This window comes from Anas acuta, chromosome 2, assembly GCF_963932015.1.
Source record: "Anas acuta chromosome 2, bAnaAcu1.1, whole genome shotgun sequence".
Classification (NCBI taxonomy): Eukaryota; Metazoa; Chordata; class Aves; order Anseriformes; family Anatidae; genus Anas; species Anas acuta.
Window position 1 is genome coordinate 26,501,578 of NC_088980.1, and position 27,850 is coordinate 26,529,427.

General features: G+C 43.3%; 1 protein-coding gene across 1 annotated transcript; it reads right to left on the reverse strand.

Annotated features, from left to right (window-relative positions):
* Positions 1 to 16,691: 16,691 nt before the first annotated feature.
* On the reverse strand, positions 16,692 to 22,478 carry SEM1 (SEM1 26S proteasome subunit). The gene is made up of 3 exons (XM_068674005.1): positions 22,301 to 22,478; positions 18,648 to 18,741; positions 16,692 to 16,872 (listed from the first exon to the last, which is right to left on the reverse strand). Exons 1-3 carry the CDS (start codon positions 22,374 to 22,376, stop codon positions 16,830 to 16,832), a joined length of 213 nt encoding a protein of 70 aa, XP_068530106.1. The 5' UTR covers positions 22,377 to 22,478; the 3' UTR covers positions 16,692 to 16,829.
* Positions 22,479 to 27,850: the final 5,372 nt, after the last annotated feature.

Sequence of the window (27,850 nt, forward strand, 5' to 3'; positions counted from 1 at the left end):
CTTTGGCAGCCGACTTGGAGGAGAACATTCAGCCACACAGCGTGGTAACAAACTGCTCCTGGGATGGGGGCACTGTCAGCAGAAAAATGGACTTCACAGTAAAGTGTCTGCCTACAGCCAGCCATCTGCAGTGTGATACCACGTCTCGGGAAGCACTGAACGCAGTCTGGCCAAAATCAGAAGTAAGAGGATAACCCGTAGGTTATAACAAAACTCCTTCACCAGGGTCTGTGCATCACTCATTGGACCTCAAGGTTTCCTCTCCATTAAGCTTTTCTCTGCATCTGTAAGGGCTAGAAGTGTACTCTTCATTCAAACAAAAAGTCAAAAGTTATGAAATAAAAAGATCATTAGGAGCTGCAAGTAGAATGAAAATTTCCATGGCTGCAAAAATACATAAAAGTTGACAACAGTGACTTTGTTTGCCCCTCTAATTTGTGTCCTGATGGAATCAATATAAGTCAGCCTATTGGCATCAGGGAGCATCCCTTGAGTCCAGAAATTGCTATTTCTTCTAGCAATGGTACCAGCTATGAGGCAGTCACACTATAGGAGAGAGAAATCTCAAGAAGCTGCAAAAAACACTGATTTTGGTATCATGTCCCATAGTCCTGAATAATACTAAACTCCCTCCATATTTAGACCTCCATCATCCTTGGTACAAGCAGCTCATGTTTGACATTGGTAACATCACTCAGAGCTTTATCCAGTCAGGCCTTGAAACCACCATGGCCTCCCTGGGCCAACTGCTCCAAAGCTTGATTGAAATACCTTCGTCAAGGACTGAGATCAGCCAAGGCACTGACATTTTAGGGACTTTAGCATCTACACAGCCTGTCACAGAGTATGTCTATGAGAGAAAGGGCCTAACAGGATTCACCAGCCCCGAGTTGCCACCAGGTCTGTAGGCAGAAAGGTGCAACTGCCAGTAAGGGAAGGAGGAGACCGAGGGCTCCATGCTAGCATGTGCCTGAAGCAACTGCTTTTTGTGGCACCCAGTAGTCTAAGTCAGTATTAAGGCTGCCATTTTATGCATATCCCTGATTGCCTTCGATGTCTCTCTGCACTCACAGTTTTAACAGATTACAGCCCCTCCTGTGTGCGTTACCCAGAGAATATCTTCAGCTTGTGACATTTTTGGTTGAGCAAAACTTTCCCCACAGACCTTGACAACCTCATAACATAATCTGGCTTTCAAAGATTTCCTCAGGTCCCTCCCCCACCTGCCCCTGTTTTTTCTGTAACTATCACACTTTTCTGGTTAGATATTTTCCCGGATCCTCCATTTAAACATTTTAAAAATCTGAGAGTGGAAAAGTAGAAAACTATCTCAAGATCATTGGAAGTGGCTTTAATCTCCTTGACTTTTGATTTTTCAGAAAATGGCCAGATATCTTTCCATTGGAGTCCCACATCTAAAGTCTGGTGCTCCAAATTCATATGTGGCCATTGGATATCGAAGTGCAATCTTCTTGCTCTTGCTTGTGAGAGGAAACAGGGAGCGATTTTTGCTCTTGACTTAGATAACTACAAGAGGAAAAATCTTGAGCAGAGTCTGTAAAATATGTAAAGGAATTGTTGAATGATCTTTAAAACTACCTGAAAATAACTCAAAACCTCTGCTGTTCTGAACAGTGCTGTCAGCTCTCCCTAGGGACTGCCACCCTTGGGGTAATTGCGATATATCACACCACGCTTGACATGCCTTGGAACATGAGGATCAGTGCCATCGCTGGAGGCTGAGAAGCAGACAAGGAGGAGAGAGGGTCCCATGGCTCTTTCCAGGATCTAAAAAAAAAATAAAAAACAAAAAAATCTGAAAATACCTGAAGAGCTGTGAAGAGCCATGGCCTAACGAAGAGCCATGGTCTAGCAACTCCAGTGCTTCTCCTGCACTCTGCTCTGCTTTGTGGTAGCCCACTGACGGTATGGCACCTGCCAGCATCTTTGCTTCAAATGTATTATTTTCAATGCAAAAGATTTTGGCAGCAATGAGGGCACTGTAACGAGGCTGCTGCTGTCATACAGTGAGGGACAGCTTCCTGAATAAGCATGGTTTTAAGAGCCAGTAAATTCTGTAAATTCCTGACACCAGCTATGATCTGAGTATAAAACCAAGAAGCAATCTCCAGGTACAGCAGGAAGAATAACAGAGCAATAAGTGGATGGTCCAGGAATCTTAGACTGTTATAACCATCACAAATCCCAGACATGTGCCAACATCCACGTGTACCAAATGCCGTGTGATGGCGTGCTCCAGAAGAAGTCAGTGCAGCCTCTTCCTCCACACGACCAGGCCCTGCCACGCAGCTCTTGCCAAAAATAGGGGTTTGGGGAAAGCAGACCAAAAAGAAGCACCCTTTTCTCTGTGGGTTTGTATCTAAGACAGGAAAGACAAACAGTGACTGCATGCCCTTGGGAGAAATGCAGCTGCAGCAGAGGCAGAGCTGTACAGCCCCTCTACCTCGTGGAAGGGGTAGGACTACATGGCTGAGTGCCGTGATTGATGGAGGGGGAGGTTGCAAGCTCTCTGCCCTATTCACATGGCCATTCCCTAACCCATCAAATGTTCATTATCCCGAATGGCTTTAGGTGAAATCTTTAAATAGATTACATCTGCTTTTTTCTACCTAGAAAAATATGCCGGCACCATTTTCTATTTATGAGGAACCAGCAAAGGGAGGGTTGGTGTGAAGGGAGAAGGGAGCTCTTGTGAAATGGAAAACAGCAGGAGAGCTGGATTTTCTTTGCTACGCTATGCTAATAAAGTAAGTGAACATGACTCTGAAACTGAGATGATGAATCTGATTCCCATTTCTTGAGAAGGCTTCCTTCTCCCAACCTGACAATACATACATGCATTACGGTGGAGACAAATTACTCTCTGTAAATGAGAATCTTGCCAATTCATTTTTATAACCTACTTGCCTCCTCACCACCAACACATGATTGTTTGACAATTGAATAATGCTCAGAGCTGTGCAAATAAATGTAAATAAAAAATGTCAAAACTCCCCATATCAAGGCACTGGCTTTTTTTTTTTTTTTCACATGCTTATAAACCCCCAGCCAAGCCGGTGCCATGAGGTTCATCCTACACCGCATTTCGGTGATGGCCAGTAACATTACATTGCAAGCAGAAATAATCAGAGCCTCGGGTGAGCTGTGCTGTGCACGTTTACTATGCGAACTTGCTGTGTGCCTGTGAAAGGAACAACGTTTGGATTCAGCTAGGCTGGAAGACTGCCACAGCTCAGAGAAAGCGTGTGTGAAATGGCTAGGACCAGAAAAGAGCCTTTAATGTTTCTCATTTTTTCAACACACGTTTTTGGCTTCGAAGCTGAGTAGCTTTATCAACTTTAAAGAATATACATAATCGTCTTGACGCGGAGGGAGTGGCGTGAGAAATTATCATAAGTGCAGCCAAACATTTGCTGTTTCTGAGCCATTGGTAATGATCTCTCCCTAAACTGCTGGGAACTGAACAGAGAGAAGTTCTCCATAGTCACTGCGGCATAGATCTAGCCCAGGCACTTGCTCTGTACATTGGGAGCTAAAGTCCCGTTGAATTTCAAGCCATGCTGTGTGTAAGAGGAGATGTCTGCACTTCCGGAAGAAAGCTTCAAGTTCGAGGCGGACACATCTATCTGTAGTCCTACTGTGCTTTTGTATTTGCTGGCCCTCGTTCAGTAGTGGTAGATCATTACTGTTTTTTAAACTTCCAGGTGTCTTTTAACAGCGCCATAATCTTCCTCATTCAATTGTCCTCTGTCAAATCTGCCTCCTCTGGATCAGAGATTTTCTCCTGCCGCACGCCTGTGCAATGCCTGCTGCAGGGAAAATCAGTGAGGCTGGGGATGAAATAGCTGCCAAGGCCATCAGTGATCGCTCCCCACTCACGGGAGAGTACAGAGCAGAGAAGTTGAAATTTCTCTTTGATTTCCCTTCCCACCGGGGAAAACTACTGTTGCCTCAACTGTAAAAGGCAGATTTCTCTCTGACCTGGCTCTCAGCCACCCTGATGGCTGTGTCTGAGATCCATCATGCACCCAGGGTGCTGACAGTGCATCCCATTGACGCATGTTGTCCGTGACTATGTCAGCCACCACGCGTTAGCTCAGTGTCCATGACTCCAGGTGACTCCTGTGGCATCTGACCTGGGCACAGCCAGACTTCACTCTAGGGCATTTATGTGATTTTTGGATGTTTTGGTGAATACCACAGAGACCCACCCTCAGAAGTGGCTGCCCTGGCTTTTTGCTGATACTGGAGAACTGAGGAGCTGACATGAAGGAAGTCTAGAAGTTAACCATAGTGTTTGAGTTGTGTCTAGCACCTTTTTCATTTTCATTTGCCTTTTCTCTCCTTAGCTTACTCTGGCATTAGCAGAAGAAATACCAAACATCACAAGACAAATTGTTCTCCTGGTAGTTTGAGCCCAGAGGGCAAGACAAAATGCTGGGAATATGGTGAGGAAGTCTGCACTATGTCATATTCACAAATTAAGCATTCCCCACTCAAAAGACTGTTTTCCCTTTGCTGTAGAAAAATCCTTATTTTCCAGGGTTTTGACCTGAATCCAACACATCAAGTCTAGGGAAAAAAAAATGCAATCCCTTGTATCCAGATCCAAAATACATCATATCACATACAAATTGATTGCAAATTAGCAACAATTTGGATGGAACCTTTAATTATTTTAAGCGAAAAGTTTCTTGTTTTAAACAATTTAAATGACATGGAAATAATGGATGTTTTTAGCAAGCACAGATATTTGGGAAAATTACCCAATGCAAAATAATCTCAAAGGTTTCTGAATTCTCTCTTGTGTTGAGAAAACATGGTTGCTTCTTACAAAAGTTTGTAAATACAATTACTAACATCAAAAGGAACAAATATCTTTGAGAAAAGTAGTATACAACAAAATGGTGTACATGTTCTGCAGTCATCTTTGTTCATGGACTAGATTTCTACAAACCAGGACAGTCCTCGACTCACAGAAAATGCTTACTTAATAATAAGTAAAATAATTGCAAACTATATTATATTTTTTTTCAGGGCTTCAAAGCCCCAGTGAGCCTGAACTCCATTGCACAAGGATTGCCGGGCCTTTCCTTTTTCCTCCCCTGTAATTCAGGTTTGCATTTATTGAAATCAGGATTTCTTCACAAAAACATGGGTTTTGTATAGACTTGATAGGGAGTCACCCTTCACCTGTCAGATTAAACAGCAGGTCTGTTTATAAAGTGCACTCTGTAAATGTTTTTACATATGGAAAAATAATTGCCTGTGTCTATAAAAAAACTCCAGCGTGACAGAAACCTCAGACTACCGAAGATGGTACCAGTCCTAGGATTACAGATATCTGACTACAGACAGATATTCAGCTTTTGGTTGAATGATACACAAACAGTCTGTAATTGTTTTTAGGAAGCAGTCTAGAGAAAACTTTAGTCTTTCAAAACAATTTTAGTGGAAATTATTTCAAATCTTCAAGAAATTAAAAGCAATAAAAAAGAGTTTTCTCCCCACTGGAGATCTTATGGATCAGACAAAGTTACATGATTGCGGTGTTGATAAATAATCATAGTAATGGAGTATGTTATATTATCACTGAAAACTGCCTGGAATATATGGCATTGCAAGTACTTGGTAAGTACAGCACAAAGGACATATTCACCGCTCTTCATCTAAAATAGAAAAGCTATTTAGTACTTTGTAAAACAGGTTAAACGAAGTTTGCTCTCTCCTGGAGATTGCTATTTCTCCTTAGTTCTGTGCGGGCGGAATGTTTGAAAATTGCACGAGACAGGCAATTTTGGCACTTCAGCTTGGAGTACCAAATGTTAGCAAATCATCCTGAATGGATCTGAAGTTTAAGGCTGCAATGTTATTCTGTGTGGCAGTGGATGCATTTTCATTTTTACCTATTTACATATTCACAGTCACAAATGTATGGTAGTTATTGTGTAAAAGGGGTCTATTTAGTAGGAAAAGGCAGATTGATACCACTTCTGAAAGCTGTTAGTCGAAGAGTATATGCACACCATGAAATGTAAAACAGAGCTTTATCTAGAAATGTTTGTAGCAGGAAGTAGAGCTGGACAGGTGCAGAGAGCCCAAAACAGAAAAAGACAGAGATGCTCAGGTCTTCACAGGGGATGCCAAACTCCTGTTGCAGTAGAAAACCACCTGTGATGCAGAAAGTGAAATAGTTCAGCTCTGTTTCTCAACTAGCCCTCATTGCATTTACTCAGGAAAGTAAAAATACATTTTGGTGATCACAAAATATCTCATTCAGGGGTTTCTTTTTGTGACTTCATCACTGGGAAGACCTCTAGGAGTTATAGCTGCCTTGACACTACAGTATATGAAACTGAGGTTGTGTTTTAGGCAGAGTCGTGACTGTAGTTATTTCATTCCCACTGGTATTTCTGCTCTTGGTTTCCCCACACAACCAGCTCTGCTGCTTTTGGGAACTCCCTGGTGCACATCCGAATGAAATACCAAAGTATTGCCTGAGAGGTGTGTAAAGAGGATTGGTTGCTCAGGTGTGAAATGTGAGTATAAAGTGACAGAACAGGATGGAAGTTATTTTGCCAGCTGTTTTAATGAGGCTTATATATATATATACATATATATATATATATTTATTTATTTTATTTTTTAATATTGGTTTCATTTTGCTACAAGTAAATGATAGAGATGACAGCTGGAACCACTTAACCATCCATGAGTACTGCTTCTCCAAACTGACTCCGTGTTACAAACACCACAGTAGGTACTTAGGATGACAGAAACAACAGAAAGGATACCACACCTTTAAGGTCAAAATCTAATTTTGAAATAGTCAAGAAGTGCTTTTGGTGGATGCAGGAGGCAAATCTTCCCATTACCATCTACTTGGATTGCTAATAAAATATATGGTACATATATTTTGCTCCACTCCCCGGAGCAAAAATGGTTATCTGTGTGTAGGGCACCATCAGGCAGGATTTACTTGTTTAATTAGCCCAACAATTTTGTCATTGGCCCATACATGACAATATTTCATTTCCCTGCTGGAAAAGGCAGTGCTGCTCATAGACTTCAACTTCTTCAATCCAGCCTGAGCTGGCACAGCTCGCAGTCCTGGCTGAGGTCACAGATGGTTCACTCTTCTGGTTAAAAAATGACCTTGCCTGAGTGAAGTCCCAAGTGTTTTCTCTGAAGGCTATACTTAATATCCAAAGCATTAAACAAATTGCTGTGTGTGTGCTTTGGAAGAAAAAGCATTTGAGTTTGAATGCAAAGGCTAGTCCCGGGTAAAACTGGGGTCTCCACTCATACAGAGCAACATCTGTGATAATCAAAGCTGAAAGGAAAGCTTTAACCTCTGGGGCTGATGGAGACCGAAAGGATGAAAGGATTTTTTTAGACGTGAAAAGACGGATCAAGAGTTTTACTAAATCCTGGGTCGAAGGGAGGGCTGAAAATTGCCTTTGCTCTGAATCTGGGACATTTCAGCCTGAAGCAGGTGTGCCTCACATCTCGAACGTGTCATGTGTTTCCATTTCATTTCCTCTGTTTTCAATTCCCATTCCTTTAGATTTTATTTACTTGTTTCTTCCAACAATATGATAGCAAAAAACAGCCAAGCTGCAAAGCTTGTCTCTAAATGCCTGATTTAAATAATGCATCCATTAATTTTTGCACCAATAGTGGTACAACATAAAATAGTACATTACTTTTCAGAATCTGATTCTGCAAACATTAGGCCATTTGACTAAAATATTCCTAATGTATAAATAAAGTTACTCTTGTGCATTAGTGTTTTCAGGCTCAAAGCTTTAATGTGTTATTTTAAAATACAAATATTTTCCAAGGTGCAAAATATAAATGCAACCATATTTAAGTCTTCACCAAAGTGAAGCATAAAAAATAATCATGATGAAGCCATTTCTTCCTGCTGCTGGAAGATGAATTTTACCAATACTAACAGATCATCTTTAATATATACATTGAATGTCATGTGTATAGCAGGTTGTTATTCTGTAATTGGGTTGGCTGATTACAATAATTATACTAGGTTGGCACAATAGTCTAACTACTTCATGAAAGTACTTCTGTGGGACCAGCAAAAATTTGCTCACTGGAGCCTATGCTGTGTGTTTCGAGGTCGGAAATTCTGATTTCCAAGGATGGAAGCTTTTAAATATTGGTTACATTTCATTTAAAAATAAAGCTATTTTCCAAATGGTGCTTAAAATAGAATTTAAAATCATTTCCTGAGGACTGAAATTTTTTATTTTAATTTGTCAGATTCTAAGAGATTGTGTTATCCTCTTGTAAGGGCTAAATCCAATAAGTGTTATTTCAAAGCATGTCAAAGAAGCAATGCTTTGTTCTCTACACATCAGACAGGACGCTTTTGACACCACCAAAGTTTTTTGTGACTTGGACTGGGCATTGCAGTAGTTAAACCCTTCACCAGGGAGAGGTTTCATCACCTGGCTTTAAGTCTAGGTGCGAGGCAGGGGCAAGAGGCGAACTCATGGGGTGCATCGGGCATGGCTCTGCCAGCTGGTTGAGGGAAGGGGTTGTCCCGTTCTCTGTGCTGCTGCGCCCTCACCTCCAGTGCTATGTGCAGTTCTGGACACCACAGTATTAGAAGGACATAAAACTATTATAGAGTGTCCAAAGGAGGGCTACAAAGATGGTGAAGGGTCTGGAGGGGAAGATACAAGAAGAACAGCTGAGGTCCCTGGGTTTGTTCAGCCCAGAGCAGAGCAGGCTGAGGGGAGGCCTCATGGCGGCCTGCAGCTCCCTCACGAGGGGAGCGGAGGGGCAGGCACTGAGCTCTGCTCTCTGGGGACAGTGACAGGACCCGAGGGAACAGCATGGAGCTGGGACAGGGGAGGGTCAGGCTGGGGGTTAGGGAAAGGGTCTGCACCCAGAGGGTGGTTGGACACTGGGACAGGCTCCCTAGGGCAGTGGTCACAGCACCAAGCCTGAGGGAGTCCAAGCATCATTTGGACACCGCTCTCAGGCACATGGTTTGGTTTTTGTGTGGTCCTGTGTGGAGCCAGAAGCTGAATCCAATGATCCTTGTGGGTCCCTTCTGACTCGGGATATTCTCTGATTCTCTGAGAGCTGCACAAAGCCCCTTCCCAGAGCACGTTCCTCCCCGGCATCAAGCACAGCTCATCAACTGCTGGCGAGGCTGCTGTGAAAGACCTGCTGTCCTCCCGGCGGGACTCCATCCTCGCCCGGGGACAAGGCACCCCTCCGCTGGGCTGAACCGCGCTACCCTGCCACATGCTGGCCACAGCTCTCTGTAGGCGAGGGGGAGGAACACTGTTGCTCCATTGTGGGGCGCATCGAATGCTTTTAGCGAGCAATGACCACCCTTAATGATTTCCAAGAGAGGAAATGAACCTCCAATCAATTATGACACTTGATTAGGTTACTTAAATTGCTGAATCTCCAGCAAAATCAGCAGTACCAACTCCCTGACACCGTGTGTGTGATTCGATGGCCCTTATAGTAATGCAGCTCTGCACACCTCCTGTTTTATGTACATTCCCTTTGCTGTTACTGAACTTCCATCTCATTACCGGGAGCGCAGGTTTCCACCTCGTCACTTCACAGCCTTGTTTGAGCAGCGCTCTGGTGATCACCCGGTGTTTTTTAGGCAGTTTTTTTTTTTTTTTCCTTGAAATGCTAATGCAGCCCCTATGAAAACAAACACATGCCTGTGATTGTAATATTGCTTTTTCTCATTTTTGTTTCAAATGAAACAGAAAAGCAGCTTCAAAGCCCTCAAAGCAATGGGTGACTGTCAAAGAAAGCGCTGGCCTCTGATAACATGAAAGGCCACTTTAATAGCAAAGCCTGATAGGAATTTCTAGTGATCATTAATAACATGTAAATCACTTATTTTTTAATTATAAGAGTGCCAGTAGTAGTAGCTAAGTGGAATATTGAAAATGGCATGCTATCCTATCACAGCTCCAAGCCTGCCAAGAAAGCAGCATCCTCTCTTCATCCCAGTGCCTACCTTTGCCCCCTCTGAAGAGGCAATGAGAGAGGAGCCTGGGGTTGCTCTCTGCTGTTTTGGGAGCTTTTAACCCAACACGTTAGAAGTGAAAATCTGTGGACAACTGTATCTACTGAATCCCCTGACAGAGGTGTGCAGACAGATGGCAGACTGGAGAACGCGGGGTGCAAGGGAGGTGTAACCAAATACAGCTCCATCTGGGTCGAGTCCCAGCACAGGTAGGGGCTGTACTGAGACTGAAGCTCTCCTACAGTCTGTACACCTGTCAAAGGATGGCTCTGGCAACCTGAGCAGGACTTTTTTTGGCAGGACAAAGCAAAAAAAATGAGGTGTAAAAAATGGGAAAATACAAATTTCAGACATATGTGTTGGGTGACTGAAAATAGTGAAAACTACACTGCCAGAAATTCAGCAAACTTTGAGGGTCCCCCACCGGTGGGTGGCAGGTGGGGACACAGATGGGGACCTCCACCCACCCAGCTGCTGCCAGTCCCTGGGTGAGGAGCCAGCCAGGAACCCTTACATCGCCTCCCCCTCTCTCCCATGCTTGTCTTGATCACACATCTGAAGCATTTTGCTCTGCAGTGCTCTACCACTGGAGCTGCTCTGCATGTGGGACAGTGGTAAAACGCCTACAGCACCCAGGTGTGGGGAGACAGGGCAAGCCTTCGTCCTGATACAATGCCTTCCTCACTGAGGATCAGCGGGTCCCTTGCCTCTGAGGTGGTCCAGATCTGCATTCATCACCTCTTACCCTCTACAGCTCAGGGGCTGTCTCTTTTGCATTTCTGCATCTCTCTCTTTTTTTTTTTTTTTTTTTTTTTTTTTTTTTTTTTACGTCTGTCTCTACAATTACATTTTTCTTTCCTCCTATGTTTTTCCAAACACGCTAGTGCAATATTTGACTTAGCCCGTCCCCTCCCTCACTAACCATATATTTGTTTTCAAGATTTTCCAGCAGTAGGCTGAAGAGGCTCCACTCTCCCTTCATGAATGTCGGGCAGTTTCTCCAATCACTTGAAGTCTCAGTAAGAGCAATCAGTGATGAGGATTAACAGCGCTCACTACAGAGCTGATGCTGAAGTGCCGCAGACGATCAGGGCTTGTCGCTCATCGTAGCTAGAAAAGTCACTGGCCTGCACCGTGGAGGCATTCTCCTGTGAAGACAAAAATGGTCCTTCATGAGTATTTCCCCACCCAAAACGGGACACCTGCGTCTGCTTTGGCACCAGTGGGCCTCTCTGGTGGGAAGCCTTGGCTGCAGGGATGCTCCTCCCAGAGGGGCTCTCCCAGCAGCTGCCCCTTCTCCATCTCCTGCTGCACCTCTCCCCTCCCGTGCAGGCCCTGGCACACTCGTGGGGCACACAGCCACACAAGTTAACAGCCTTCACTGCGCCCTTCCCTCCTGCTTGCTATTTCCTGCAAGTTCGTCCTCTGAAATAGTCCTGAATTTGTCTAACTTCCACTTCCATTTTCCCAGTCTCACCGTCTTTATTGTGTGGTTAAAAAAGCATCTTCTTGTGGGACAATTTTCTTCTCTGCACAGGAACTTGAGAGCTAGGATCAGACCACCACTCAGCTGTCTCGCAGATAACCAAATGCACCAAGTTCCCTCTGCCTTTCAGGTGTGCTCTTCATCAGGCTAGGAGAACTCACTTCGCCTCAGACTTTTCAATCCAGAGGCAAATGGGATCCCGTACATTTTGTTCCCTGAAGGTGAACCAGATCATCCTTTGCTCCTTCCCAACCTCTTCACTTGGGAGCCTCATCTTTCCTTTCTCCTGACTCCCCAGCTGAGGCAGCTTTACCGACGACCATCACAACCCCTTCCATCCCCTCCTGCAGTGCATCATTTCTGGCTTGCTCAGAGTCTCCAGGCAGGGGAACTGAGTCCGATGCTGTGCCTGTAAAACTACCCTGCATACCTGGTGTGACAGAAAGTTACCACTGAAACGTGGATTTTCTCCATAAACAATGCAGCCTGCAAGCCCCAAATATCTGTATAACATCAAAGTTATTTTTAAAAAGAACAGCAATTTCTAAATATGTCATTGCAACCACAAAAAGGAGCCTATTTATAACTGCAATATATATATATTCTATTTAAGATGAGTCACACACTTTCTGCAGCTCCACCGAGTTGCAATCAAGTCTCTACCAACTGGTTTATTATTACTTTTTTTAACTGTTGTGATACCTCCAGGCTTGAGCCAAGGCCGGGGGACACAGGTTTAGAGCTTGCCCACCCCTCTGTGGGCATCTCGGACCCACAGCAGCTCGCTCTGCTGCAAGACAGCGGTGCTGAGCTGAGCACCAGCGGAGTTGTTACACCTTTGCCACTGAAGTACGGTGGGTGACTGAAGTGTGGGGTGCTGGCAGGGCTATGCTGCACCCCGAACAACCCACAGGGCGGCCGTGCCTCCATCAGGTGCCACGCCAACCCAGAGCAGTGCCTGCTCCTTTTCATCCAGGGCCTTGAGATCGCGGCAGGACAGATGAAAAGGGCTGGTCATTATCCATTCCATGTGACCCATTCGCTTGCTGATGTGCTGGTTTTCATCTCCCTGCCCTGCCCGGAGGCAAGCAGCCCCCAATACCCTAATCTGCTTTTTTTTTTTTTTTTCTTTTTTTGCTTTTTTTTTTTTTTTATTCTCCACCATTTATTTTCCTGGGGGCCTTGTCAGTTGTGGCTCCGCTGCTCCCCCGTGCCTCGCAGCGCTGCAGGTTCAGAAGCACTAAAAGGTTCCAGCTCGCGCTAACAAATCCCAGAAAGCCCGGCCATTTATTAGGGAGCCCGTGTAGGGAGGGTTTGAGAAAAGACCGAGGTAATGAGGGAGCTGGGGAGACGAGGAGCGTGGCCACATCCTGGAAACGTGCAAAGGTGAACGGGAAGGGGAGGCAGGGAGCATCTGGGAGCCCATTAAATGAGGGCTTATCATCAGATTTATGTAAATCACTTCAAATGCCTTCATTTATTAAAAGTATTAAGCCGCATTACTGTTTGCCTTTGGTCTCCTTAATTTGGTTGCTAATGTCTGAGACAACTGTTGAAATTAATTTGAAATTAATGTTCCTATCTAATTACTTAATGAATCTCACATTCACTGCCCTCAGCTCTCGCTTGACAAAGGATCTCACCCACCGCACGGAAGAGGTTGGAATGCTGACTGCGATTTTACAGCGGTTGCTAAATTATAGTTTGCAAATATTTTACATTTATATCACACACTTCATCTTGAAGGATCGCAGCGCGTTTGAAATGTTACGTAACATTCACTCTTCAGTAAAATTCCATCACAAAAACTTTCTGGGCATCAATCTTCTTACTTCCCCACATGCCTTGGAATTAAACCAAATTTAGCTGCATTATTATGCAAACACAAAATCATACCTGCATTAAAAGATTATTATTAGGGCTGCAAAGTCAGATGCTTAGAAGATAGGAAAGGCTGGAACCGTAGCTCTGTGCAGTATAAATTCCTTTTTCCGTGCGTATGTATTCTCATAGTCTTTAATTTTATGATCCTGTATTTTCCTACGCTCACCCCCCTCCCCCGGGGGACTTATTAGTCCTCGGTGGTGTTCTAGAAAAAACAGGGTAAGAAAAAACAAAAAATTGAGGAAAAACTAGCAGAGGAAGCCAGCGACTCGCAGAGCCCTTGCCGCCTTCGTTAAAAAAGCTGCAGAGGTTGTAATGCGTGTTCCTCCTTTTCTGGGTGGCTGACTTGATACCCCATAAATCCCCATCGGCAGAAATGCTGAATGTGCACGGCAGTAACCGAAGCTGAAGGAATCCTGGAGCACACCGGGCATTTTACCCACCACCGAACACTGTTAAACGTGAGGTCCTGGGGTCTCACGCTGAGCGTACGCTTCAAAGAGGGGAAAATACTTCTCCATCTCCCAAGAACGGTGGAAAACGTCCTAGAACGTGGATAAAACACACGGACTGCTGTGACACACGGCAACCCAGCGCTGCTCGGGCCGAGCAGCATGCAGAGGGGCTGTGCTTGTGCTGCTCTGCACGCTAGCAGAGGGAGGCAGGGACCGGTGAGGAAAGAGCAAGAGCTTTTCGGAGGTAACAAAAGAGCTGCTGTAAGGCTTTAAGGATAACCTGCATTCTGCCCGCTCACCGTTTGGTGTGCTTCTCTGTGACTCTGCATTTCTTAAGCGTGCAGAGTTTGTGAAGGATTGAGGTAAAGTCAGAGTCAAACTCATCAGTGACCACGGACCTCTTGTGAAGCTGTACCCCGAGTTGGGTGAAGGGTGCTTTGCCCTGGGACATCCTCAGCATCCAGGCCAGAGCAAGGCAACCTTCCCCTCACTGTCATTGCCTCCTAAAACCTCACGCAGCAGGGAGCTGGGGATGTCCCTGGTGTGGGTCAAACTCTGGTGAGGACACCACGTCCAACAGTCTGACAGATCAGCTGGGGGACATGGTGGCACGGTGGTTAGCTCCCCAAAGAAACCTCCAAAGAAAACTTCCCCCAACACGGACAATCTAAACACTTCAAGCCTCCAAGCACATTGTGAGATTTTTTTATTTTTTTTTTTAAGTTGCGTAACAGGTAAACTAAGGTGAATCTCTGCAGTGACATCCCTGACAACCACCTCAGCTTCCCTCTAGAAGAGCAGAGCTTTCAAAGGCAAAAAAAAAAAAAAAATTAGCTTCAGTCTCAAAAACAGCTGGGTTTGCATATTTTTAGAAAGAAAGAAAAAAAAAAAAGGCCAATCTAAAGCAGAAATGTTCTTCTCTTTTACACTAGCAAGCTTAAAGAACCTGTATGACCATGCAAGAAACGTGAGGGGTGCTTGATTTTGTGATTTTGCAGTAAGCTACGTTCCCATACCATTTTGTGCGTGTAACTTGTTTACCTCTTAACATTCTCTTATGCAGACAGCATTACGCAACTGTCATCAAACCAACCTTCAAAAGATTAAAAAAAAGCAATGAGGTTCTACCAGCTGAATGTTGGCATTGAGATAAGACTTCATTCTACTTCTGCTTTTGTGAAGAAAGCAGAAAAAGATACTAACAGGAGGCAACTGTGGCTCAGCAAAAAGTAAGCAAGATTTCTTGAGGCAAAGATGCTTTTCTGCCTCAACGGCTTCCCCCTGCTGCTAGCAGTTGATGGGATAGGGCTGCCTTAGCCAGGTTTCCCGACTCCCGTAATGGAAAGCAGCTGCCCCTATCCAAAGATTGCTCTGCACATTTCCATAATTCATCTGTCATCTCTTCTCGGTCAGCCTCATTACTCAGCCTCCCAATATTAACACATCAGTAGCACCGACAGTCCCAGAATTGTTCTCAACATACTTTTCAATGTCCCAACCCTCACGTAAGGATGTTTGGATTGCTGTTTGCCGCTCAGTACGCAGACTTTTAATTTGTTACTTGTCAAAATATGAACTTGGTGCTTTGCATTCTTCTGAAAGGAGCCGTACTGGCTGTGTATTTCCATCACAACCAGCCACTTACTCAAGCCAAGGACAGTCTACCTGAAGATGCCTCCCTTTCTTTTCCCAGTAAGAAACCCAGCAAATCTTTCCTCCACCACAAATACAATATCACCTAAACTGGGGGGAGGAGATATTTGCTTTTGTCATCTTCCTAGCATTTTGCATTAATACATGCAGTTAAGACACTGCTAATTAGTGAACGGGGTTAAAGAAAGCATTTAATACCATTAGAGCATATCCATCACCTAATACCTTTATTCTGAAAACTCGCTTAAAAAAAAATCCCGTTCCTCTGCAATAAACTGAAAAAGCAAATTTGAGTTCCGTACATACACAGTCGTATTTGTCCCTTTATTATAAAAAAGACTTTATTTGCAATCATGGCCTACATTTCCAGAATTACCATATCTCCCTCTGTCTTTGCGTACACCAGCTTTAACAGCTCCTTTGGGGAGGATTCATGGAATTGGTAATAGGTTTTGTAATTTCCACCTTCTGTTTTCTAGTTCAGAGAGTAATCGAATCCAGTCACTACCATTGTATCTATCTGGCAACTATTTGTTGGCCTCCATGAAATGAGTTGGAAGTTTGATTTCCGTTCTCAGCAGGCATTTGTGTGATACAGATGAACTGCTGTAACTGGCAAATTGGAGGCAATTTCAGCAGAGATTCCTAGGATTAAATAAGCATGAGAACAGAACTTTTCTCGCCTCCACAGAGGTCTCTTCTTTACCAGAGTTGAGAAATGACAGGACAAAATTGTAGAATTTGGATTTCTGCTGTTGTAAGACACACTTTAACAGTGGGTTTTATCTCCAAGGCGATCAAACTGGTACTCACATTAAATTCCTAACAAAAACCCCAAACCATTATGAAATAAAACCTTAAGGCAAAATGAGTTTTATTACTTTACTCCCTAAAAATCCTTTCTACCTCTGCTGCATTTTGACTGGAATACAGAAGCATTTTATTTCTTTCATGAGTATTTTTTTTTAAACACTCCACATCACTTATGACAGAGACGTTCAGTAGTTTGCATTGTGGTCATGCTTATTTGACTCCCCATCACTGGAGCTGGTGCAATAATGTCAGCCACTGAGAGATCTCCAGTAGCATTCTCTGTGAGCTGTCACACAAAGCATTTAAGAACCGAAATACAGGTTACCAGTTTAGCGGAGGCTGAACATATGACTTCGGCTAAGATTAAAAACTTTATTTTTCATACAAAACAATAAGTAATCCAAGCAGATAATGTTACTGTCTTCTCACTTTCCATGTTTTCTCAATATAGTCTATCCACAGTTCAATGTTTGTTCCATATCAGCAAAAACTATGACGTTTCCATTTTGTATCCATGTTTTTCTAATTCAGCTCTGTAGAAAAAAAAAGATGGGTATATTAAAATATACAAATAAAATAGCCAGACATCTGCATTTTTTCAAAATGAAGTACCCTGCACAATATATTACCATTTTAGAAATATCATGAACATGTAACACTGCTTCCTGATTCACATTAATAACCTTAACCTCACTTGTTTTACAGTTCAACTTCATCTTAATGTCTTTGGATCACTAGAAGTAAATCCCGTATGAAAAATTCCAACATTTGTTTTAATCACATTTACTTATCCTCTGCCCCACTCTTGCTGAAGGACAACTTTATGCTGCAAAGCAGCACCTCTAAGACAGTAACAACACAAAAAAATTGTATTGTCTTATACTGGTTATCTCCAAAATGTCCTTAAAACTCAACGAACTCACTAATCTAAGCAATTTAAATGCACTTACTTCCAAAGTTTGCCTTACATACTTTTGTATCAGCACTATTTTAATATCTTGGTGCAATGAATTCTGAGAAAAGAGGATTGTTTTGTTCACCTTGGCTGTGGCAGAAGGTCGGCAACAGCAAAGGTTATTTCCCATAACCTGTCCCCACTTCACCTCCTACCTGCCTCCAGCACACCAACCAGAGCTACACCATTTTATATCCCAGTGTTAGCACATGTGTACCTAGACACTGTGGGTCTACGTCTCAGGTTAGTTTACATATGTGCCATTTTAACTTTAGAAGTGAAGGACTGCTGCATTTTCTTTCCAAAGATGAAATAAAAATATTTTGCAACAAAGCAACACTGCCAACTATCTTTTTAAGACAAGTATCTGGTCACCAACACTACAGGCTATAAGATGTAGATTGAAGATTTATCGTGTTAACTATGCGGTAATCAAGAATTATGCCACACCTTTAAGGTCTGTGTTTCACTACATATCAACATTTTTTCCAGTATTATAATTTCATTACCTTTCAGCCTTATAAGCACGGACCATACCAACAGGCTTCATTTTGTGCCTGTTACACAAAGGGCCACTTTTTCCCTTTACAAGAGATCATCCCAGGAAGCATTTAATCAGGCTGTATTACAGAAGGCTGCGCTGCATGCAACATACTGAAGGACTAATTATAAAGTGTGAATTTGTATTGACTCTTAAAACAACTTAGGTTATAATTACACATCACTAAAAGGATTAACCGAAGCTACAAGTGACCAAGAAGACTAAACAACAGGATTAGAGGTACCTGAATTGCTATCACTTTTTCAGAGGATGTTATAAACACTGCTTTGCTATCACTGCTCACAAACAGCATGCTCTTTAACACACGAGAGGGGAGCTCTAGGCAAAATTTTCCAGTTGTCTATTTGGTCACAGAACAGCAATACTATTTGAAGGTATGGAAAAAAATATACTACTACACTTTGCATACCATACAGCACAGAAGAAAGAATCCTGGCTCCCTTGCCATTAGCCATTGCAGCACAATTCAGATTTTCCACATCTTTGTGCTGTCTTAAGCTGTGTAACACCACAAAAGCCTGAGCATATTGATGATATGAGGCGTATCTCAGGATGCACAGTTCAATTTTTAAGAGATGAAATGCTCATCAGTACTCTCAATTGTTCTGTAATCCCTTAAGTCCAGTTCAGAAAGGCTTTTAGGTAGATAAACACAAAGCAGAGCCTTCATTTATTCCTTTTTTCAGACCTCTTTTTAAAAGTAAGCAGAACTTTCAGATATTAACAACTAAACAGTGCAGTTTAAAACATTTCATCCAGCTTCTAGAACAGAAAGTTAAAAATCAAATTACCTTAACTGATTGGAGAAATCATCTTCTACATTGTCATCATCCCAGTTGTCTTCCCAGACATGAGCATCTTCGTCTTCATCTAAACCAGTCCAATCTAAAGGCAGGAAAAAAAAGGTAAATATTTTATGCTGCATTGCTTCAGTATTGACTGATTAGCTCAGCTTCTGGGTAAGGCGGGCTTCAAATGGTAACAAATTTCCCTCTATAACAGAGATGTTCAGATCATACTTAAGTATTTGAGACTAAACAGTACAGTGAGATTTTCTTTTTAAATCCTGAATTATGACAAAAATATAACTTGGTAGGAAAATAATTATACACTACACATCGTGGCTTGCAGGATTACACACTCCGAAGGGACATTTTGCATACATAGAGATAAATTGTAGCACCATAGTAAGAGAAGAGAAACACTGAGTATTTGACTCCTAAAATCACACCAAGAGGTGTGCAGTTCTGGGTTTGCATTTCCTCTTTCTCCTTTCACAATTAAAAGCAATGTACGTCAAACACTTGTGCCAAAACACACACACACTCAGATCCTCCATTCACTCACATCGGACGTTGACAGGCTATGGATAAATGCCAAAAACGTATCTGTGATGCAGAAGCAAAGGCAAATTGAAAGATGCACCTGCCAACGGCAGTTGCTACCAGTAACCAGCTACTTCTGGGTTCCAAAAATAGTAGAAGCCATTTCTTCACAGCAGCAAGACGCTGGAAGTCCATTTGCTAACCTAATTTCTATTTTTCCTATAATAAAATAACCTGGCACACCACTCTTGACAAATTACTGATCACCCACTTGATAGTTCATAATAAAAAAAATCTAACTTGGTAGTGTAGAAAAATAAGAAAAATGAGAAATCAGAAAGGCTCAGAATGTTTTTGTAAACACAAGTCAGTTTACTTCATTTGGGAACTATCCCATCACAGTTTTTCAGCTATCTTTTGCTGACAGACAGTAACTTTTTCTAACGTTACCAAAATAAAAAGAATCCCAACCTCATATTTCTCAAAGCCTCCTGGTATATTTAAAGACGTAACGCTATTCTTCCCCTCTTCCCCAAAGCCTTTACGATTTAGTAAGCCATCTGCTGCCCACTCAGAGAAAGCTTTGAGGTCTAAGGGCCAAAGTAACATTAAACATGGACAGACAGATGGAAAAAAAAGAGCTATTAGGGTAAAAGATTAAGAACTAATTCACAGTGAACAACTTTATTCATAAGAATGAAGGTTGGTCTGTGCGTTCTTCCTTGCATTTTTAATGTAGACAGGCAAAAAAAAAATCATGCTTGAGATTCACCAGAACAGGAAAAAAACATTTGTAACTGATTAAAGACACAGATGTAGAAGACATTACAATTAAACTCCCCTTCTCAAATAAATTATATAAAGAGAAATGACAAAGGAACATAGAAATCCTACTGATTTTAGAGAGAGCACAGGAAGGAACTGGGAAGAAAAGGTGAAGGAAAACTGCAGCATAAGAGAATGCAGTATTTGAGGCTAGCATACTGCTCACTACTCAAAGGGAAGGGTTTCATTTTAATACTACTTACAAGAAGCTCTTCCAATTTATATGTAATGAGCTTTTTTTTGGTCAAAAGAAAGACTTTACTGGTCATAACACTAGCTGGACTTTAAAAATACAAAAAACACAGCTCAAACCAGCTTTAAATGAACACCAAAGTCAAGCTTTTCTATGTACTAGTGTAGGTAGCTCAGGTTTTAAAGTTAAAAAAAATGTATATTTCATAGTAACTAGTATCCAGCACAAAAAAATCAGCTTCAACCATAAAGGAGCTGGGGAGACTGGGGAAGCGTGTTCCAAATCACAGTGAGCAAAGAGGAGTCAAAAAGGCTGTGTCTTTTTCCACAACAGAAGCTGGGAGAGAAAAAAAAAAGATAGTGAAAGTAAAGCCTAAATTATATCTTTCTTGGTGTAGCCATGACATTCTGCAGTGTGTATGCTGACACTATACCCCTGAAATCCACACTAAAATCGTTCCAGCAATGTCACACGCCTCTGTAGGAATAACAGTAAGGAGTGCTGTAGCATTATCTGCACTTTGAAGCATGGAGAATGTTGGACTTGGGAATTCTGGTGTACAGTGACAACAGCAGCAGCATGTTGATTCTGATCAACTTGTCACGGCTGGACTCCTTAAAAATTGTTTTTATATAATGATAACTTCTTGCCATATTTTGTACTTGGGAGAGGGAAGCAAAGTGGTTTTCAGAGTAGAAGATAACCCAAAATCCTAGCAATTTTCACATTATGTTTTACATTCTGAGAAGCACTGTACATAAGTTTGTAAGTAATGAGTTCACACATGCTTGAACTTGTCAGGAAATATTTCAAATAAAAAAGGACACATCTGTTTGGGATTTTATCATTTCGAACTTGAATTGATAAACTGTTTCAAGAAAAAAAAAATCCAAGTAGATGTTCCCCAAATGCCAGTATTTTTGTCTGTGATGTAAGTTTGCATCACCTAATTTCCTTTGGAATAAAAAAAGGCAGCAGAACTTGAAGATTTTTTGCTGTATAGGAAGTGGTGCTTTAATGTGAAAGAACAACAATCTGACAGGGGGTTCATCAGAGATTTATCATGACTCTTTCCTAAGCAACTGATGATAACTTTCAATGTGGTCTGAAAATTCTTGTGGAAAAAAAAAATTACTGAATGAGAAGATAAAATCATGAGAAAGTTTCTGCTGTTGACAATAAGAGAAACTTAAAGGCACAGCATTTTAAGATGAGTTGAGATCAATACAAAGACTCAAATCAGCAGCAGACACCAAATGGAGACTCTTACCACTACAAGGCTTAGGAGCAAGTGCTGTGACAGCCACTGAGCGCAGTGGCCAATCTGAGGTTCAGAAGTATGCTTCGAGGCTTCCTTCACGCTCACAGCTAATACTCAATTTACAATAAATAAACCTTTTTTGCACCTTTAGGGAGCATATAAGGAAGAAAGGGCTGGTCTTCTCAGTTTAACTACCATCTCAGCTACATCACTAACTTCTTTCACTGTAAGTGCACACAGTATTTTCAGGATACGTAAGGGCTGCACGGCCACAGAGATGTCACGTATAAGGATGATGGTATAGCCCAATAACCATTTCACCCATGCCGTACACGTTTATCACCGCCCACAGCTTGAGACACTGGCAAAATTAAGCACACAGCAAAGAACCGTGCCCTGATATGGGGCTTTCCAAGTCTATATTGCTATAAAATTGCTACAAAAGCCCACCGGGGCGTTCTATTATTGAGGCCCAGATTCTCCTAACTCCCTCTCTCGATACATTTCGCACCCACAGCAGCAGCAGCGCCGGGAAAGCCGCGATACGAGGCGGTCACAGGCTCCCCCCTCGCCTCATTTCCACCTCAGGGCTCCCACCGCTGCCCGCAGCCCATGACCCAGCACTTCTCGCTCCCGCAGCCACTCACAGGGCAGGCCCGGGGGGCTCCCCATGCCTGGCCCCGACCCCCCCCCATCCCCACGGGGGTCCCGGAGCCGCCCTGGCAGCGCCCTGCCCCCCCCCACCCCCCCCAGCCAGGCCTCAGGCCCCTCAGGCCCGGCGGCCTGCAGGCCGCACCCCCCCTCCCCGCCGCCGCCCCGCTCCCCACCCCCGCCGGGCACCTTCCGCCGGGAACTCCTCGAACTCGTCGTCCTCCTCCAGGAGCCCCAGGTCCACCGGCTGCTTCTTCTCCGCCATGCCCGGAGCGGCCCCGCACAGCCCGGCCCGGCCCGGCCCTGCCCTCACCGCGCCGCGCCGACACTGAGGGGATGGCGCCGGGGCGCGGCCCGCACTGCGCCTGCGCGGCTGCAGGCCCCGCCCCCGCCCCGCCAGCCCCGCCCCGCCCGCCGCCAGCCCTGGCCCCGCCCCCCCGCACCTGCGGGTTCCCGCCCAGGGGTCCCCTCATGGCCCCGTCGTGTGGGGCACCCCCACACCAAGCACATACATGACTGTTACATTCCTTCGCTATTGACTCATATTTATAAACCCTATATCTATAAACCCTACGTTTATAAACTCCGAGTATCAGCCTTCTGCCCTTCTGAGCCGTAACCCGGCTCTCTGTTTCGATCCCAGCGCCATTAGGGTTGGAAACCCTAATTGGAAACCTCCAGAACCAAAAGGGTTGGAAAAGCCCTCCAGTATCATCCGGTCCAACCACCCCTACCACCAGTATCACCCACTAAACCTTGTCCCTAAGCACCACGTCCAACCTTTCCTTGAACATCCCCAGGGATGGTGACCCCACCAGCTCCCTGGGCAACCCGTTCACCTCCAAGAATCAAGGAAACGTCCTGAAGACCATCACCAAGCCGCTCAGCAAAACCCAGCATGCCACACGAGAACCAGAGCTTTGAAATACCCCATTGGGCTGGGTGCTGGACCCCATCAGTGGCATAAGCAAAGGCAAAATTCAGCACTCAGCACCCTGAGCACGTGCGCACATGGCGCCCCAATGGCTCCTCTTGATTTACTCACCTCACAGCAGAGCTGCCGCCTTGCCAGAGCTGCCTTTTTTCTTGGTCTGCAAGGGGCTGGTTCATGAGACAATGGCTTGCACAGCTGGGTTAGACCGTGTCCTGGATTTAATATCGGGCAAACAATGAACAGAAAGTTCAAATGACAGATATCCTGCTCTCAGCAGAGAGCACAGATAAAGTCATAAAGTGGATAGAGGTCTGCCACATCAAAAACTGGCACAGATCATGCATCACTAAGGCCCTTATTCAAGCCCTCAATTTTTTCCCATACCAAGAACTAAACTATGAACTTTGCAGCATGTTCGGGAATATAAAGATGCTCGACTGCACCCAAATTTTCTAAGGAAAAACATAACTTGGAAACTGCTATTGACAAACAGCTTCAAGCAGCCCTGGAGCAGGAAACAGCTTGAATTTGTTTTGGCAACTTTACCTACATATCTGCTGTGGAAAAAAAAAAAAGAAAAAAAAGATCCCACAGTCCTTTCCAACCCCTTTTCTCCTTTTTCTCTACCCAGATGCTGCTTAGGGGGTGCCAGCAGAGAGAAGAATCTGTGTTTCCCTAGGGGATAGGGCTGGCACAGGGGAACAAGGAAAATGAAGACTCCTGACTCAGACTCCTGAAGCAGCGTCTTATTTGTATAGGGACTGACCACAGTCTGTCTCAGGTTGAGTTGTAGGTCCTCCTTTGCATTTTGCATCTCCGGAGCTGAGTGTTTCCAAATCACCAGTAGGCGAAATTTAATCTTATGTTGTCACAAAAACCTGTAGTGCCAAATTCTCCTCTGTTTATTATGAATGTCAAAGTTTTTGAAGATTCTTTTACATGTCTTTTTTTTGGAGTGTTGTGAGTAAATAAGGAGCTTAGCTCTCATTTAAACAAAGAAAAATAAATGTATATCCCAAACAATTGGATACAGGAACTTGAAAATATAAACACAAATAATTTCGTATTTATTTTACTAGTAAGATGACTTTAAAATAATGGATTTTAAAACAGAAGCATTAAATCTATTGTTTTAAATCTAATACCACAAGTTTTGGAAGCCTGAAATATATACCAGATTATCCAGCCTTTCTACCAGATGACCGTATGGATGTAAACCTCACTGTAATTTGGGAAAATCTTTAACCCCTTGTTAGTAATGTTCCCAAGGACACAGGTATCTGCCATGCCATGTTTGTCTAGTGGCTGTATGCCCATCCTACACCACCTGAAGGAGCTGATCTGCAAGGCAGTCTCCAAACCAGACCTTGCAATAAAAGGTCCTAGGAGTTGGTTGAGGTGGGTGACATCCCACATGCCAGATAAAGAACTTCCACATGCTTCTCCAATGAGAAGAGCAATTTCTGAATTCCACAAAGCATTACAGCATCTAAAATTTAGGTGATTAAATTTATAATCCTTGAGCCTTTTGGTGAACCTAGCCCCATTGATGTCTCTTAATTCTTTAGAGAAAAGAGCATAATGACTCAGCTTTCCAGAATAATTTTTCCAGTGTGAAAAGATATTTAAAAGGTTAGAGAACATCCAACCCTGAAATATGTTTGGTGTTTGATTGATTCTAGATGGACCATCAAGAGTAAGAGCTGCCTTTCAGCATCTACCTTATGCAGTCAGAGTGGGAAAAGGGCCCTGATACCTAATCAATCAGAACATGCTGCCACTGGGTTTTGTTTTATCCTTCCCTTGTTGCAGTCCCAAGCCCACTGGCAATCCTTATTGCCACCAGGACACACATGGGCACACATACCAAGGAAAAGTTTTGATCAAATTGGAGAAGGCAATTCCTACATTCCCAAAACAGAATGAGAGATCTGCTTTCCTGGATCTGTAGCCCCTGCACAGTAACTCAGGTATATGCTGAATAGATTGATTGTCCAGGACCAACAGCCTGACATTCCCACGTGCTTCATCAGAGAGATCTACACTCCTGTTCCAAGGAAATTAAAGAAAAAATCCTATAGCTTTCAGTGGTTCAGGATATGACCATCTCAATTAAAACTTTATCTTAAATATACCCGTAACTGGTAACACGGAAATAATTGAAGAAGACAATCCTGAGTAACTCATCAATCCCTGTATTATTCTTTCCAGAGCTGCACAGCAGCTATTTACTCAATATGATTTGTTTTATTTTTTTATTTATTTTTTTTATTCAGCATGTTTTATGCATTAGTATTAGAAAAGCCTGTCTTTCTCTTGGCAAATGTTACTGCAAGTTGTCTAGCAGGGAGGTAAGATTATGTAGATTTATTTATTCAGAGTGTAATTTGCATACATGAAAAATGGAAATAGAGATTTTTTTTCTGAATTAGAGATTTTTCTTTTTTTTTTTTTTGGCTTCAAGGTGAAACAAAAGTGTGTGCAGTGTACCGGTTCAGATTTCCACATTTTTTTTCAGGTGAACTAGTAGTCATTTCAATGCCATTTTTTTGAATTGGGCATTCCAATGAGCACTTTCTGAGGAAAAGATTAAAATGAGGAAATAGATCAGATTGGTAACAAATTTCCTTATAAACAGCCTTAGTTAAAGGTGCTCTGTTAAAAAGAAATTTCAGATGCATATTAAGGATTTGGGATACCCTGAGTAACCTGTTGGTTTGAAGATCTGCATGGTCCCAGGCCATCAAACAGTGCCTGCTGAGAGAAACCTCAGACTGCAAAGAAAATGGGCATGGATCAATGTATCTGATCCAGTGGGTCTCATCGACGTAATGTGACATCCATCCACGTGATATCCACGGGCACTACGTCCAGCAGACCAGCAGCTCTGACCTCTGTGGCTCAGTCCAGCTGTGCCCACAGAGTGTGTGTGGATGTGAGAGGCAGGCACCTGTCTGGACCTAACAGTGTGGGCTGTTAGATGTCCAGGAAAGCATCCAGGTCCTGAAAAAAATATACAGGAAAACTTGCTACCGTGTGCTTTTAATTCAGAAGGCAAGAATTAGCCATGCAATACAGAACATCTATCCTACATTATGCAACATGTCTGGCAGTCCGAGCACTGGCTCATGCATCCTGGGAGTCCCTTCAGAGTTAACACTTTGCCTCACAAGATAACACCGCATTTCATGCTACAGCTTTTGGGATTAAATTGGAGAAAAAAATAGCATATCATACACTTGGTGCATGTGGACATCAGGGAAGGACTGTTCCACTTCTTTCAGTGTAGATCTGTGCAGCTCTGGACCCATGGCATTATTCCTGAGGTCAGTGTCTTTGGTTTGCCACTATTTATTCAGGTCTGCAATGGTTCTCCTTTTCCCTCCAGCTGCTCCATCGTTCACCAGCACCTCCTGGTAGCCCACCCTGCTCCCACAGCCCATCCCTTCCCACAGCTGACCTTCACTGAGGTCAGTATGCAATTAGGTGGCTGGAGATCGTAAGGAATATTAATCACAAGGAACACTTAGAGGTTGCTTTACAGGCTTCCTTATGTGAAATACACTGAGGCAAGCTATCAGGTTACCAGTGGCTGAAAAAGAAACAGTTCTCTCTTTACCCTTGACAGTCAAAAGAAAGTTTGATTTATTTTCTCATTTTCAGTTAGTCTAAAGGCAGCTGGACAGCATTGCTACAAAGCTCTAGCTGTGTGTCATAATAGGGGCAATATGTTTGTTCACTTCTGCTCTCTTCCTCTGTCTAATTGTTCTATTGTCTTTCTGTTTTCTCTCCACATTTGGGCTGACAAAATGTCTCCTTGGGTTTAGCCCTCTAGCCAAAGCTTAACGGGCTCCTAATCAAGAACTAACACCACCAGCAGGCTATTTCCTGTCTTTGTTTACCATCCCTTGTATCATCTTTCTTCTTCTCTCAGTCCATCATGGCAAATTTTCACCACTATTTTCCCTTGAATCTTCCTCCATGCAGAGAGCAGGAAGTTTCCTGAATATTGCTCCCCTTTCATTTTCTGCCCACTTGATCTCTGGCCTCCCACTGTACAATCCTGGAAGAGAACCAAGATGCATCCAAAACCAGATTTCAAAAAGCTGAGTAATTCTGGAATACCTGTGTATTCACTGCAGCTATATCAGCAGGATATTTATTGCTGACCCTCAATGCAAATTGTATCGATGCTTTAAACATATAGGAGGTATTCACAACGTGATTAGTTACTGTTCATCATGACTTGCCTTTCCCTGCAAATATCAAGACCTCCAGGGCACAATACAGTTGCTTAAACAAAGGCTCATAATGTCATATGAGATGCCCTAAAACACAGGGCTGCATGAGGTGTAATTTGGGAGACCTGGGTAGGTTAGTATGAATCATTAGGAACTGGATGAACAGAGTAGGCCTTTTTCTCCATGTAAAACATCCTTCTACCCTTATGTATCTAGGTAGCTAAGGCATGCCCAGAACCTGTCCAGATGAAGCTCAACCCAAATAAAATCAAGTGTTGCAGCCTGGGGAGAATTACCAAGCATTGTTTCTGAGCAAGGCTACTGCTCATTAACTGTATTGGCAAGTGGAGGGACTTGTTGATACCCAGATTATCTCAAGGGAAAGGATCGGCCCACTGAACTTCAGACCACCCTCACCTTAGGCAGCTTACTCTGCCTTACAGTCCCTCTGGACTATCGGTTCAGAAAAGAGAGAGAAATGGTCTCTTCCAGGTGGAAATTCAAAGCACCTAGCTTAAGTATCAGCCCTAAAATATATTTGGAAAGGACCTGTCTCATTTCTGA